Source organism: Halichoerus grypus, chromosome X (assembly GCF_964656455.1).
Source record: "Halichoerus grypus chromosome X, mHalGry1.hap1.1, whole genome shotgun sequence".
Lineage (NCBI taxonomy): Eukaryota > Metazoa > Chordata > Mammalia > Carnivora > Phocidae > Halichoerus > Halichoerus grypus.
The window spans coordinates 73,816,648-73,833,308 of record NC_135727.1 but is presented as its reverse complement, the minus strand read 5'-3'; the positions used below and the strand labels follow the sequence as shown (position 1 = coordinate 73,833,308).

The window sequence follows — 16,661 nt, the reverse complement described above, 5'->3', positions numbered from 1 at the left end:
TACCTGATTATTCATTATCAGCCTGGAAAACCCAAGTTCTTAGAATCCTGCCATTTTCCTTCCCCCTCTCAAGGCTCATTTAGAGCCCTTGTCCATCTCTGGCTCTCTGCAAGGTGCTCAATACCTTGTCTGCCTATGTACATGGTTATAGAGACCAACTTGTTTTCTCTGTGTGGGTCTTCACGTTGGTAACTGTATCCTCCCCCCCCCTTACAGGGCAACAATAGTCTTTAAACAGACCAAAGTACTACAAATGAATTGACTCAGGGTCAATTTGAGACAGTTGCAACAGAACCATCTCAAGTAGTGTCTAGTACTCGCAGACATCGCAGGCAGATGCTCTTGTGAGTTTTCCAGGCAGCCGCATTAAATGAGACTCAAATACCGGAGAAAGACCAACTTTGTTCTTATTTGCTTGGTATACTCCAGAGAAATCCTACAACTGTGGTCTACAGTGGGGAGGAAGAAGCAGGACTGGGGTGGAGAAGTGTGGAAGGAAAGCCAGGAAGGGTGACAAAGGGAGTGATAAGAGGAAGTTTTCTTCATATGAATGCTGCAGCCCTATGGTGAGAGTTCTGATACACTCAGCTCTCAATTTTTTAGCCCTCTGTGAATGGTGTGTAAGAGATGGAGGCTCCCAGGTAGAGAACCCCTTGGTTTTTCATCTGCTGCTATGAATTGTAAGCTTGCTTTGACACAGGTGAAATTTAATGGTAACAAAAGTTCTCCTAAAGTTTGGGTCCAAATCTTAAAATTAGTTTCATGTTTCAGCCAACATCCTCCATTATAAAACAGTCCGTGACATGATTATAGTGAACCTCTTTTGAAAAGGAGTAATTTCACTACTCCCTATATCAGTGAGGCATAAATCTGTGAATTAATTTCATGGAGAGAGCGGTACACTAAGTTTTCAAATTGATTTATTGGATAGAGTGCTCACATTTGAAATGGGCTTGGTCCCAACATAAGGAAAAGAAGGTAAGAAGTGCTGTGAATGGCTTTCGTTGCAGATCTTTTCCTGTGATAGTTATTGAGTGTCAATTGTATACAAAGGCACCATACTAGGCAATAGAGCTCAGGCTGGCAAACTTGAAGAAAGGTCTACAAGATACAAGGATTCTTGATATTGTGTATGTGGTCTTGCCTTTGGAGTCAGGCAGACCTAAGCTAAAGGTCCAGCTCCATTATTTACTGTGCCCCTCTAAGCCTCAATTTCTTCATCTGTAATCTAGTGGTATCATTCTGTGACATGAACGTGATGAACGTGAACATCCTTGGTTTTGACAATGTGCTTAGACAAATGTGAGGGCTTACTATGACAGTGAGGTCACTAGTAATTTAGATGGTGAGCACTTCCCAGTTGGCTTTTACCCTGAGTCACTTGGCATGCCCTATAATATGTAACAATTCCAACAGGCAGAGAGAACATCAGCAGAAATCACGCTTGATCGCCTCAAACTAAAAGTACCATCAAAATCCTGTTTGGAAGCCAATTCGTCGTTAAGGGAGTCATATATTATGTTCAAGTACCATGTCAGTAACATCCCAAGTGTTTACCCATTTAAACACCATTGTTTGAAAAACAAACCTTTCCATCTGCATAAACTTACCTTCACATTCCTTGATTCCCTGCTGCAAACCCTTCTCAAGTTTATGGTTAACTTGCAAATTCAGTGTACACTACACCTCTACTCAAAAAATGGGAAAAAGAAAGAAAACATAAATGTAGAGTGGCCCTTCTAAATACTTGAGCAATAGACTTCCCTTTTCATAAGATTTGGGTTTAGCATAGACATTCTGATCACACTGAAGGAGAATTCATATAATTTTGTTTTATTCTTCCCATCACTCAACTCAAAATGGTATAATATATTCTAAAATGGCAATGAGGAATGTGGCCTTGAGCAAGTCCCTTCTCCCCTCTGAGGCTGTTTTCCCATCATAAAACTGGGATAATGAGATTGACCAAGGACCTTTCTGGCACAATCGTTTTGTGATTCTGGGTCTAAGGTCACAGAAAAAGCCTATCGGTCTTTTTTTGGATCACATCTCCACTGCCCTCAGAAGTATAGGCTGTCTAGAGGTGAGTGTTTTGACTTGCCTGATCATTTTAGCTGCCTCAGGTTACACCTGTGTAAGATATATTACGTTTCTCAAAGTAGACTGGATGTATAGATTATTGAGGGAGTGGAGGGCAGAAGGGTTATCACCTTGGATCTTAAAGAAGCTGGCACTCTGTAGCTGATGCTTGCTTAGTGTTGAGGCCTCAAGGCTTTCTCTGTAGTGTTCCATCTACTCTTTGGTGATGGGATCTCCTTAACTCAGAGATATTTAAAACACATAGCCTTTTCCTTTCTCCTTCTAGGCTTATCTACATGTTCATTGCTTCTTTTCTTAGCAGCTCTTGGTGTTTCTTGGTGTTTTCCAAGGGTGGTTGGGTTCTCTGGGTGGGTCCTTTAAAGACTACCTTCAGGCTATTAACTGCCCATTCACAACAAGGATGGGCCTTTCTTTGTACCTCGTTCATTTCTGGCTGCTTTTGAAAAGCTTCACATTGCTAATTGCTTCAAGAATCTATTTAAGATTTTATTTATTTATTTGACAGAGAGAGAGACAGCGAGAGAGGGAACACAAGCAGGGGGAGTGGGAGAGGGAGAAGCAGGCTTCCCGCGGAGCAGGGAGCCCGATGCGGGGCTCGATCCCAGGACCCTGGGATCATGACCCGAGCCGAAGGCAGATGTCTAACGACTGAGCCACCCAGGTGCCCCTGCTTCAAGAATCTAAACCTCTTGCCTACTTTTAATGTAAAGAAAATACTTAGAAATATAACTGTCCAGAAAAGGACCTTCCCTCTAGTGAATTAACTGTGGCTTTTTCACGGCCCATAATTAGAATAAGTGCACAGCCCTCTCTCACTTTTCTCAGTACTTCCCAAGGATATACTTCCAGTTTCCAAGATGTAATGAGAAAGAAAGAATTGCCCTGACCTGCCATCTTCTCTCCTAACCCTTTCCTCCTTCTTACTTTCCCTCCTATTCCTTCCCAAACATTTTTTTTTTTTTTTTGCATTTTGCAACTCTTGAGTTCTCCGCTTTTAATAAATGGCATTAGCCCCTGCTTTTATTCCTTCCTCTCCTGGACCCTGGAAGATGGTAGGCCTTTCAGGAATTTCATGTAGCAGCCAAACCCCAGAAGAGGAAACCTGGAACATGTGAGAATCTCAAGTGTTTAGCGTTTTCTTCAGAGGTTAGTTTAGCACATTTGAGAAGTCTGTTTTCTACTAGAAGACTGAACTTTACATCTGAGACTCAAAACTGTTAACAGACCTGCAGGTTTTAATAGCCTCCAGGATTCTCTAGTTGGGAGGATGGCTCAAGGAGCCCATGGCCATAATCTGATGTCATCATGGATGCTGTGAACACCCTTGTGGTGTCCAGTGTTGAAGACCGTCTTGAGGCCAGCTCTTTCATCATTCTCCATGCTCGGGAGCAGCCCTACATTGGTACTTCTGGATCACATGTCCACACATGTCCAGATGCAAGAGAGTGATTCCAACAATGAAACACTATTCACAGCATGGTTCTTCAGGAGACAAATTTCACAGCATTTATCCATCCATCTATTTATCTGTTCATCCTTTCAGCCAGCCAACTAGCTAGTCCTTTTGTTTTTCCACCCGTTCACTCATCTATTTATCCATTTGGCAAATATTTATTTATTGAGTGCGAACTATGTGCCAGACCCTATGGTAGGCATGTTGGGGGAGCAGAGATGATTAAGATAAAATCCCTGACCCCAAAGAGTTAAATAGGCGACAGACAGTGATAATGAATACATCTTAACCTTAAAGGATGAAGAGGAAATGACTGGGAAGAAGTTGAATGAGATAGAAGGGACGGGGCATTCAAGGCAAAGGGCACAGTTTGAAGAAAGGCTCAGAGACATAAGAAAAAATGCATTGAGGGTTTGAGGAATAGCAAGTCGTTTAATATGACCAGATCTGGGGAAATGGGGGAGGTAAGGTAAAACCACATTGAAAAGGGACTTAGTTATTATGCTAAATGGTTTGGATTTCAGGCAGCTGAAGATCTGTGACATGGGATAGACATTCACATATCATTTTGTCTGTTTCTACATTTGGTTTTTTAAGACAATTACTGGCAGCATGAGTGTGGTATAGGTGAGGACCTAAACTTTAGAAAAATACATAGTAGGCCAGGGAGAGAGAGAGAGAGAAGAAAAAAAAAAGTCTAGCACCAAATTTTGCTTCACACTTAGGATTGCAGTCTTGGTTCCTCCATTTGGGTTGATACCTGCAAGTACTGACCACGTACATAAGTTCTTCCCTTATACAGACTCCTTGCCTTGGTCTAGGCTAGTGTTTCCTGGCATGGGTTCTGAGAAAACTAGGTCCATGGCATGGGACTGGTCTCTGTATCACCTTTGAATCAACTCTTGAAATCTGTTCTCCATGGTCTAGATCGCCATACTCCAGTTGATTGCATACATATTTGGTGACACATTGGAGGGAAAAAGGTATACTTCTCTCTAATTATAGTTCTCAAGCAAACTTGTATGTGGAGAAACCAGAGACTGTGTCTCATAATTCCCTCAAACCAAATTATCTGGGACAGCACATACATGTTGTAGTCTGTCTTTGAGTCTTTGCTTTTAGAGAACTACGGTTAGAAGTAAATAATTTTTTCAAGTCATCAAAATTGATGATACCCCATATCTGGTACTTGAATGAGTATCTTACTTATAAAATTTCCACTTAAAATCCTTGAGTTTTTAAAGTGTAACAGGAGCAGAAAGATTTTATTGTTGTTTACTTTTGCTGTAAGTGCTCTAAAATCCCTCAGTTGCTCTTGAGAGAGTAAAATGATGTCATAGGCAATATTTTTCGAAGGCAGTAGGCAGAAAGCTAGGAGTACACAGAACACAATAGGTCATATATACAAAGGCAAGTGTTTTCTAAATATAACAATTCAGAAACAAATTATTTGAAATAACAAAGCTGTTTGTTTGAAAACATTTAACTTTTGATCTAAAAAGATAGCCACCTGCTTTTACAAATTGTAGGATATAGTCCTTAAGATTACAAAAGCATTTAAAATATTTTCTTATTGAACTGAACTTATACATAGACAATTTACCTGAGCAAGATGCTTTTTTAGAGAATTTTGCCCATCCTTTGGGATCATGTTTGTATGAAGTAGAACTAAGGGAAAAAGTACGTGGCCACCCAGAAATCAGTAGAGCCTCCAGATTGTCTTTTATTGATAATATTTCCATGACAACAACAGGTATCTAGGAAGTAAACAGAATAGTATCACTACCCTGGGTCACCTTTTCTAAAATCAAGTTCTACTTTCCTCAGTCTAGTAAATCCTGGCTACACTTTTTAGATCTCTTAAGCCAGGCATAGAAATGGGTTTCTTTCCCCTGCTTAATACTCCGAACTCCTTAATACACAGAACCAATGGTTCTGTGGCTGAAGTGAAAACTGATTGTTGAGGGACATTTCAGCCTTCTAGCACTCAGCAATTTAAAAATGTAAGCACAAATCCTGAAGAAATCACCTGCAGAAAACTTGGACTCGCATTTAGAATTAAGAAGAAAATCTGGATCTTGACCAAGATAAAAAGGTCACCAGCCCAGGCCTGCACAGGGTGGTGTGTCATGTTGGCCACAGTGAAACTGGAAGAGACTGAGGACTCTCCCCAGGGTGGAAAATGAGGCATAGAAGCTTTGATTAGTGAGCTGTTAGGCACAGAGACATTAATTTCGAAGCATTCCCATCTCCAGGCTGAATAATAATGCTTTTAATATTATGGGAGTTTGGCTGCTGCAAGAAATTCAGAAGACCAAATAGGGAGGCTTTTTTGGTCTCTGAGTAACCGTAATGAGACTGTTAAATTCTGCCTCCTTCTTTTCCTCCAGATCCTCCACTCCCACTGACTAATTATTGCCCACGGTGTACAAAGAGGCACACACAAGCATATATATAAGCTCCTTAGTATATTTGTCAATGAGGCAGAAAAGAAAGGGGGGAGAAAACAAATCTAAGTAAAGAATTTTCCATTTTTTCCACCTTGCCTGACTTAACAGGTAGGTAGGAAAAGAGAAAAGAACCCCAGTCCAAAATGGCAGCCACCCCGTTTCCCCAATTTTGCATGCTGCCTCTTAAATCCGAGGACCTGTCTCAGGCATCTGATTATGGGAACTGCTAGGTGCAAGCCCATCTTTAAGTTGATACTTTCAACATCCCGATTTTCATATTAGAAAAATTCCGCGTTGGCAATTGCAAGCATCTCAAAACAACCAGACGCTGAAGAAAGGCTGACCTGCTTCATTCAGAATGAGGGTTCTAGAGGGTTCTAACTGATAACTTGGAAACACCTGGAATCTGAAGTTTAGGGCCTCAAGCCCTTGCTCCTCAATACAGACTCCATCCAGCATTGGGACTGGGGGCTACTCTTTTGGTTAACGACTCCCCAAAATGGGACTGATCGTTTCCCTACCTCACAGGGCGGTTGTGAGGACTAGCTCTAGAAGTAGCATCAATTATCATTCATGTAGTAATATCACGATTGTTGATTTCTGTAATATGACTTGGCATTAGCAGAGTGCTTTTTGATTATTCTTGATCATATGTGATAGCACTCAGGTGGATGGATGCAGTGAAGCTCTGGCTTGGTTGTTCGCTTTCCACAGCATGCTGTCAGGAAGAAGTTTTGCTGCCGGGGACTCAAGGTGCTACCTAGAACAAGAAGCTCCCGTGCCTATCTGAGGCTCCTGTGGCCATTTCTACTTGGTCATTATTCAGCTCGTGAATTTCCCCTTACCTCCATTCTGCTGGACCACTGCCAAGGACTTAAGATTTTTAACCTCAGGCCCCATCACAGAGCTGAAGGCACCTAAGTTTAGTAAACAAGGACCAAATTTCTGCTTCTCCTGGAGGAGCCCTAAGAAGCCAGCTGGCCCCTCTCTCCAAACAGATCAGGGGACTAGAGTCAGTTATTTTCTCCTTATTCCCAAAGTCAAGGTGATTCTGTTTTCAGAAACACATACTTTTAACCCTTTCATACAGAGGGAGGAAGGCAAAAATCTAAAAACCAGTGCCGACTTCTTATTTCCTGTTGATGAAGGAGGAAAGTGGATCCAACTCTACCCCTTACTTCTAGCCTTAGTGCCCCCACAATACCCCAGTACTCATTCACATCATCCACTTGCCTCTCCGTCACGTGTGAGGTCTTGTTCTTTTCTCAAGCTAGCCTCAAACTTTGCATTATTCTAAGAGGAGAGGCACTTAGAGTTCATAATATCTTGCTATTCTCTGTCTCTGCCCCAGAAGCTCCATATTGAAAGCAGTTTCCTTCTGGTGGATGTGGAGTCTCTGAGACTAGGGACCCACAGATATGAGAGAGCACTCTTTCTGCCTTGCCTGGGGCCTGCATTTTCCACCCTCTTCGTTCTCCAGTCTCCACCTACACACACACACACACACACACACACACACACACACCCTCTGTCTCTCTCTCTCTCTCTCTCTCCATCCATCCCTCTCCCCTCTCCCTCCCCCCTCTTCTCTCCCTCCCTCCTCTCTCTCAATCCCTCCTTCTCCCCTTGCCCTCTCCCTCCCCACCTCCTGTCTCCCTCCGCCCCCCCCCCCCTTCTCCTTCCCCTGACTCAGCAACATTCTGGAGAAAAGCCAAGGAAGGACTTTAGGAGGGAGGGGAGTTTCCCGCTCCTTGGGACAGAATTTTAATCTCCAGGCCAAGGAGAGGTTCCCTAATGTGGATTGAAAGGCTAATGTAGTTTATTTTTTAACTGCTTTCTATTTGTTTGAACGTTGCATATTTCTGCTAGTGAATTTTCCTTAATAAAGCCATTAATATATCAGTGGTATTTTCTTATTTACAACAGACTGACAGAATTAATGCTGTTAACTTTGGGCCTTTTTTGCTTTTGCTTTTTCTTTTTTTTTTTTTTTTTCTCTCGTTTGCTTTCCAGGTCATGCTGACCTGTTCGGCTTGGGCTGTTTCACATTTGTTTTTAATGTCAGTTTAAATGTAATTGTAAAAGCATGTATGCTCTAAATTCATGTAGTTACTTTTTCCAGTGGAAAAGCCTGGTATGTGAAAGCATTTTCAGGCTCTGCAATTTCACATGAACAGATTTTTGTTAATGACTCTGTGCCCCTCACCCAGGATGGCATCTGGACAGTGACCCCCTTTCTTCTGGCTGACTAGTCAGAGAGAGACTTGGAAATAGTTTCTGCCAGATCCTGTGCTTTGGGCAAGGCTGTGCAGCATTGCATATCATTCTATTATTAATTACATTTACTCCTCCATGAACTAAAAACCATTAGACTAAATAGTCCAACATAAACCTTGAAAGATAAAATTTGATATTCCTTTTGCAGACTATTTCTATGACTCAGAATTGGGACTGGGAGGAGAATGGTGGCACGGGGGAGAGGACCAAGGAGGCTTCTTGCCTGAGAAAATTTGGCCTACGCTTATTAGTGTACACTTATATTTGGATGCACCCCTTACTAATCTTTCATTCCATGCTTGCCAAGGACTGGCTTTGTTCCCTGCCTCTTGTCCCTGTCCTGCTTCTTCCCCACTCATCTCCAACTGACCCTCCTCCCCATTAACATGCTATTCAACCTGATGAAATGGAAAGAGTACCACCCAAGGAGTCAGGATACCTGAGTCTGTTTTGTGATCTGTTACTATCTAGCTGTGTGACTGGGGGCAAAACAGCTCTGGCCTTCATTCTACTCATCTTTTAAACAGGGATTGGTTTGAAGGGGAGAGGAGGGGTAGACAAGATCTGGGGCCTTCAAACATCCTCTTGGCAATGTGACCTTTTCTTCAAACAAAATCTGACGAAGAGTCCCAAATGTAGATACGGAATAAAGCACTGCTGTTCTAGTTTGAAAGAAGGAGCCACATCCTCAGGCCCACTTTGCCTCCTCTCAGAGGCCCTTAATGGAACTTGTAGACCTCTTGAGGCTCTACTGTCGTAGTAGGTTTGATGTCTGGGGCTCTTATAACTCTGATTCTCTCTCCTAATTGATTTCAGTCCCCTTGGAAACTCGGTATGGTTCATCAGGTAGCTTATTCAGAAAGAAGCTTACATGCTTAAGATAAAGGGGATGAAGCAGAGCAGTGTGGGGCCCAGCAGCCAGCAAAAGTAAAAGGCAGAATTTATTGGCTCACGGAATTTACTCTGTTCTAAGCACCTTTGTCTTAGCATGCTTTCTCTTAGGGAAAATTACAACAATGCTGTGAGACGATCCTATTATTATCTTAGGATTCTGAAACCTGTCAGTTTGGCCCTCAACCTTTGGCTTGAGACCAGATGCCCAAGGTGGAAGGCTATGCTTCCTATAGGTTGCCACCCTAGGCAGTTTTTCAGAATGTTTTCTAACTGAAGATCCATTATTGGAAAACATCATAGCCTGCCCAACGGCATACACTTTTACCAGATTCAGAGCACTTTCACTGAGATCGTTTCACTTCCTCCTAATAATAGTCCTATGCAGTAGTCAGGTCAGATTGGAGCCAATATATAGATGAGAAAATGGAGGTGCAGGAGACGTCAAGGGATATGTTCAAGGTCACATATCCCGTAAGACTCTGAATTCACCACCACAGTAATAAAAAGTCCTTTATTGCAAATAACATTTTAGAACTTTGAGGTCATCATTGCATTGTGCCTCCTTAAGTTTAGTGTATTTTTTTTTTCATCATGCTTCAGCCTTGGAGAGTCCTCCTGGTGGTGTAGAATCGTCCCTCCACTCACAGGTGCCACCACAGTAACTACATATTCCTCACTAAAAACTTTATTATTTAGGTATTAATAATATCTCCCACTTTAGAGATGAGGAAATTGAGGTACAGAGAGGCTAGGTCTTGTCCAAAGTCACACAGCTAGTAAGCGTCGAGCCAGGCTTACGACAGATGGTCTGGATCCAAATGCTCTGCTCTTAACTATTGCCTTTTATACATATATGAGAAAACCAAATGCAAAAGGAGGAAAAGGATGTGCTCAAGGTCATATAGTGAGCTCCCCTGAATCGTAATCCAGTGTTCATCTGATCTTCTAAGCCTAAAGTTGTACAGGGAGATCCTCAGACTGCAGCCCCAGTGGATGAAAAGATGGCTGGCGTGATGTAAGCCAGAGGGCACACACTGGCTTTCCCCAGGCCGATATTCACTTACAAAATTCTGTTTGCCCAGCACAGTCTTTGTTTAGAAAATTGACATAGACCGCCCCTAGGCAGGGCATCAATTACTTTCACTTTCCCCAGCCTACCCTATTTCTGTGCACTAGGCTATTTTACTCATTTACATATCTGCCTGACTAGTGAAGATATTTGAGTTCATGACCCCTTTATTTAAGCACTGTAAGATAGAAGCAGCTACACACACACACATACTCAAATACACGCATATACGTATGGCCTAGTCTGGCTTTCACAAAGAATTTGCAGCCCTGCACCGAACAGGTCTTCATGTTTACTTAGCATTTAGAATTACACTTAAGATCTGACTTCAGTCTTATAAGCAGTTATGTGCAGAAGAAACTGAGTTGCTGTTTTTCATTTTATAATGTGTTACTCTTCCCTTCTCTGCTATATCTGGTTCTCTTAATCCTGCTGTGTTCCTTCTTCCCCGTGCCTGAGTTAGGTCGCCCGCAGACCATTCACTCCCAGCTCTTTAGAAATGAACGGAGAGTAAAGGAGTCATTTTGGAGGGCTCATTATGGGCCAGGCATTCTCTCTCATTCCAGTAGTCATAACTGTCCTAAGAACTAGGTGGTGGTACCCCCATTTTACAAATGAGGAAACTGAATCTCAGAAAAGCTGAGAGAGCAAGGAGTTCAAACTTACAAAGCTAGTAATTGCCAGAGCTGGGATTTGAACTCAAGATCATCTGACTCTGAAGCCTATTATCTTGCCCTATACCACACTTCTGTAAGGAAAGTGTATTAGTTTTTTATTGCTGCATAACAAATGACCACAAACTTAGCAACTTCAAACAGTACCTATTTATCAGTTCACAGTTCTATAAGTCAAAAGTCTGACACAGCCTGACGGGCTGTTCTCAGCTCAGGGTTTCACAAGTATGAAATCAAGGTGTTGGCCAGCCTGCATTTTAATCTGGAGCTCAGGGTTCTCATCCAAGTTCATGTGATTATGACAGGATTCAGTTCCTTGCATTTGTAGGATTAAGGTTCCCATTTCCTTTCTGGCTGCCGTCCAGAGGCTGCTCTCAGCTCCTAGAGGCTGTTCTCGTTTCTTGGTGTATTGATCCCTCCACCTTCAAAGCCAGCAACAGAGAATCTTCCTTATGTTGAATTCCCCGGACTCCACAGATGTCTTTCCAGAAAGAGCCCTGTCCCTTTTAAGGGTTCATCTGATTAGGCCAGGCCCGTCGAGGATAACCAGCCTTAAAATTCAGTTGAATTATGACCTTAATTACATCTATCCAGCCCTTCCACAACCACAGGTAGATTAGTGTTTGACTAAATAACTGGAAGAAGATTGTGAGCAACCAGGGATTAGGACGCTTGGGTGCCATCTCAGAAGTCCACCTACAACAGAAAGTGATTCTTTTGTGCTCCAAATTTTATGGAGAAGAGAAATATCCTTGACCTTAGGGAGAGTGATTCCAGTTTTCTAAAACTTGTGGAACTTCACCTCACCTGCCTCTTCCCTGCCCAGGGATGAGAAGGCCTCTATCTTGAGGCGGCAAGGAATGAGGCTGGAACAGTACCCAAAGGTCACAGTGGCTACAGAAGCTGCATATAAATCACATCTACCTCTCCTTGGGGATGGGCCATGGAAACTGAACTGAAAAATCTGTCTCTGGTGCTATAGAGAGCCCTCACAAGGGGTCTAATGCCACCAGGCTGAAAAGTGAGTTCTCCACAGGATCCAGACATCATGTCAGGTGCTCCAATCCCTTAAAGAGCTGGTAGGGACAAGGAAGTAACTTGCCAGTGCCCTTTTGTTGTCACTGATCTGAGACTGAAAGATGGGGAAGAGATGCAAAGCAACTAAAACACTGTTAGATCATCCACCTTTACTGTCCCTTTTCTCCTGGCTTCTCAATGTAAGTGAACCAATGGGTCTCTCCTATAGCGGGGGCTGGCAGGCCTGTACCTCACATGAAAGAGTTAGAGCTGACTCTGGGGCTCAGGTGCAGGAGGAAGGAAGGCTGTGGGGGTGGCCTTCATGGAAGAAAACAAGGCCTTGGGCACTGAGTAACAGCTGAGACTAGCAAGCCTCATTGTCCAGCATTCCAAGTCGTCTAGCAACATGCTGGCCTCTGCTGCAGAAAGAGAACAGAGGATCCCCTGGCAGAATGAATGGAATCTGATTTCAATTATGTCCAGTACAGTCACCCTCTTCAGGCTGAGAGGCCAGAACACCTGGTGCAGCTTGGGCCACTGTGGCTGCAGGGACAGCACATTACCCAGGTCCTAGACGCAAGTGGGAATGCAGCTTCTTTTCTCAAGCAGATACCATATAAGTCTAGAGGAGGAGGATGTGAAAATACCAGCCAAGTTCTCATTAGCACTGTGCAGAAAAGGGGAATTATTTCATGTTGATGGACTCTCCCCACAGTCTCTGCACATATTGATCTTGCCTATAATGAGTTTGCTTAGGTCCACGAGTCATCACCCCACTGAGATCTGAGTCATTGGTGGGAGAGTCGAGGTGACAGAGTGTACTTCACTGATTGCACCAGCACCAATTGCTTTGTCCCCGTACCTTTGAGAAAAGCCCAAGGATTCATCTGTATAAAATTTATTTAGATTCTTTTCTTCTTTATCAATAGCATGAGTAGGGCATAACAAATGAGACAGCTGCCCCAGAGAACAGTCTAAGTTCACAGCATTATTCCATAGAACTTTCTGAGATGATGGAAATATTCTATGTCTGTATTGTTGAGCACTTGAAATGTGGCTAGTGAGACTAAGGAATTCTATTTTCATCTTCTTTAATTTTAATTAATTTCAATTTAAGTAGCCACATGTGGATAGCCGCTACTGTGTTGGACAGGGCATACCTAGAAGGAGCTCAGAGAGGTAAGTGCTGTGATAGAGTAGAAACGGGTTAGTCAAAAAGAGAGCCAATGTAGCACAGGGAACTCTGGATTAGGAATAAAAGCCCGGGTTTTAGTCTTAGCTCTACCACTAGGTGACCTCACTCTTTCTGGCTTCAGCCTCCCCAGCTTTGACGCGAAATGTTGGATCAAGGTCAGAAGTCCCAAAATGGTAGCTAAGGACTGAATTTAACTTTGGAATACAGATGAGTTCCAGGAAAATTTTTTAAATATTACATGAATGCCTTCTAGGGTTTTGTGTATGTGGGTGTCCACATGCATGTGCATGGCAAGGGCAGGACGGCCAGTAGTCGTTTACTCCAGTTCACCAGAGTTCCTCCCATTCCCCTACACACGCATGCACGCGCGCGCACACGCACATACCACTGCATTACCTGTGTAGACTCTGAAGGTATATTGAATCTGTGGCCCTTGGATGAGATGATTTCTAAAGGCCCTTCCTACTTTGTCATGCTGTGAATTTTTAGGCCACTACAGTGCTCCAAGCCTGGTTCTACTTTGGGCACGTGACTAGAGTATTTTCATAGTTTCCTGCCTCTTGTCTTCTGGATTTGATGCTAGTTCCTGAAGTTTGGAGTCAAGGGTGAGGATGGAAATCTGGGAGGATATAACCCCAGCCCCACTCCTCAACTCCACTGTTCAGCTAGAAGTAGGGTTCAGAGCTTCAGAGACCTTGAGGAGGCAGCATGATATATATAGTAGAAAGAACATAACCTTTGTAGTCAGCAGACCGGGTTCAGATTATTGGGTTCTCTTTCTTTCTTTTTTTAAAAAGATTTTATTTATTTGACAGAGAGCGAGAGAAAACACAAGCAGGGGGAGTGGCCGGCAGAGGGAGAAGTAAAAGGGGGGCTCGATCCCAGGACTCTGGGATCGTGACCTGAGCTGAAGGCAGATAGATGTTTAACCGACTGAGCCACCCAGGTGCCCCAGGGTTCTCTTTCTTTGATAGCTGTGTTTCCTAAGTTTATTCACTTGTAAAACAGGGATAGGAAATATTCCTAATCTCCTAAAATCATTGTGGAGTTAAATGATGTAATGTGTTCATAGACTGAGGCACGTAGAAGACCCTGAAAAAATAGTCACCCTCATTTTTCTTAGTTAGCCCTCAGGCAGAGGGCTAATTACATCTCTGTCCTCTTTCAGGTTGGAATGGGGGACTATGTGGTCTGTCAGCTCCTGAGCTCAAGGCCAGAAACTGCTAGTGATGAGAAAGATGGGGTCTCCCTCTAGAAACTGTACCAAAGGAACAGACCCAGTAGGCACGGCCAGTCTGTGGAGCTGCCTACAAGAAGCCATGTCAGCCATGGGTTCGCCAGATGCCAAGACATTTTGGAGGCCAGGCCTCTAAATCTGGGAGAAGATGGGCCCATACCTTCCATCCTGTGCCCTTGGTGGAAGGTGGGAGGTGGGAGGTGGGAGTTGACTGTGTGTGTGCATATCTCCTTATCACTGACTGTCCAAGCCCTGCAGAAATGGCTGCTGGACAATGTCGTCTTGCACTCTGGGCTGATTTTCCAGAGTACTCTGAGTACTCTGTGCTTCTCTTACACCACCAACCCCACCATTTTCTCCTTCTCTCTCCTGGTTGTTGATCTAAACATGTGATCCATTCTTGCGCTAACTTACTGAGTTGCACTATGACTGGAGTTTGCAGGACTTATTTTTCTAATTAGAGCCGAAAGTCAGTTCCAGATAAGTATCTTTTTCTATAGGATCCAGAAACATATCAGCGACAGGTTTTGTTGCATTTATCCATTTAAATTGAGCAATCAACTTATCTCTTTGTTTTATTTTTTATTTATTATTACTTTAAAGGGATTAGAGATAAAGTGGTTTAGGGTTCTCTCCGGTGCCACTGACTTTGCTAGGCCTCAAAGTTATGACCTCCCCAGTTATTTCTATTTCTGCCAATATGAACGCTAGTAAATATCAGGATGCCCAAGTACCTCTAAATTGTGTGTGTGCAAGCACGGCGGGGGGGGGGGCGGGGCGCGGGGGGTAGAGGATGTTTCTTAAGGTTCAAGTTTGGGATTATTGTTGTTTCAAAAGAAGCTATTTCTATCATCCTTTCTAATGGCTGCTTCTCAGGATGGGTCCCATTTCACAGACTGATAGAGTCAGGGATATTCTGTTACTCCTTTGATAATACTGGCGATTTCAGCCCTTTAGCTTCTCAATCTGCCCTTTGCTAAAGAAAAAAACTCACTATGTGTGTTACAGTGTATGTTCAACTATGGGCATAATGTCTGACAATATCTGAGGCTGTATAGTGTTCAGTAAAAAACGCTGTAACACCAGAGAATTCCCATTTATTAAATCCAGGGTGGGATTGAAGAGAAAGCAAGATATGAAAGTATGGGTTTAGTAGGGATTTGAAATGATAACTCATTCATTCAACCAGTGTTTAAACTGAGCACTTGTCCTTAAGGAGTTTAGATTCTGTGACCAGGCAGAATGAATATCCCTATTTTCTTAGCTTAGGCAACTTTTCTAACGGGGTAGCTGAGTTGGTGTGTTTTTGTCGTCGATAATAAATCCAAGGTTTCCTTTCCTTCCCTATAGCCCGGAAGCTGAAGAAACTTGGCAATCTGAAACTACAAGAGGAAGGGGAGGCTTCCAATGCCACCAGCCCCACTGAGGAGCCAACCCAGAAGCTGACTGTGTCACACATTGAAGGCTATGAGTGTCAGCCCATCTTTCTGAATGTCCTTGAAGCCATCGAGCCAGGAGTGGTGTGTGCTGGACATGACAACAACCAGCCTGACTCCTTTGCAGCCTTGCTCTCTAGCCTTAATGAGTTGGGCGAAAGACAGCTTGTACATGTGGTCAAGTGGGCCAAGGCCTTGCCTGGTAAGGAAATGGGAAGAGGGGGCATGGGATAAAGGAGATCATATTTAGTGAATTGCTCCTGTGGGCCAGCACCATGTCTTAACTCATGCAGTCCTCATCATAGCCCTATGGAGGGTAGAGATTGGTATAATTCCCACTTGAAAAATAAGGAAACTCCGGGTGCCTGGGTGGCTCAGATGGTTAAGCGTCTGCCTTCGGCTCAGGTCATGATCCCAGGGTCCTGGGATCGAGTCCCGCATCGGGCTCCCTGCTTAGCGGGAGGCCTGCTTCTCCCTCTGCTTCTCTCTCTCTCTCTCTCTGTGTCTCTCATGAATAAGTAAATAAAATCTTAAAAAAAAAAAAAGAAAAAGAAAAATAAGGAAACTCCTAAATCAAGGAGAAGAGCAGCATTATAGAGTATCCCATGTTCCTCACATCAGCACACAGCGGTCATGTTTGCATGTTCAACCTACAGACATAGTCAGCAAATTTCCCCATAATCACAGATCACATGGACATACCCTTATATGCCTTAAGACACTCTTGTACATGTGCACACACCGGCTTACCCGCAGAGATTGTCTTGAGCCTGACTGATATTCTGTCTTCAGTATTACCCGCAGGAGGCAAACCATGGGAACTCTTATAATACAGTATGGTAGAAAGAAAGAGTTGGGC

General features: G+C 43.4%; 1 protein-coding gene across 1 annotated transcript in view; it reads left to right on the top strand.

Moving 5' to 3' along the window:
* The window catches only part of AR (androgen receptor), a 182,429-nt gene that overhangs the window by 147,107 nt on the left and 18,661 nt on the right, over positions 1–16,661 (top strand). Inside the window, exon 4 of the mRNA XM_078065269.1 lies at positions 15,717–16,004. Within this exon, the coding sequence (XP_077921395.1) occupies positions 15,717–16,004 (288 nt within the window). The remainder of the gene's footprint in view (positions 1–15,716; positions 16,005–16,661) is intronic.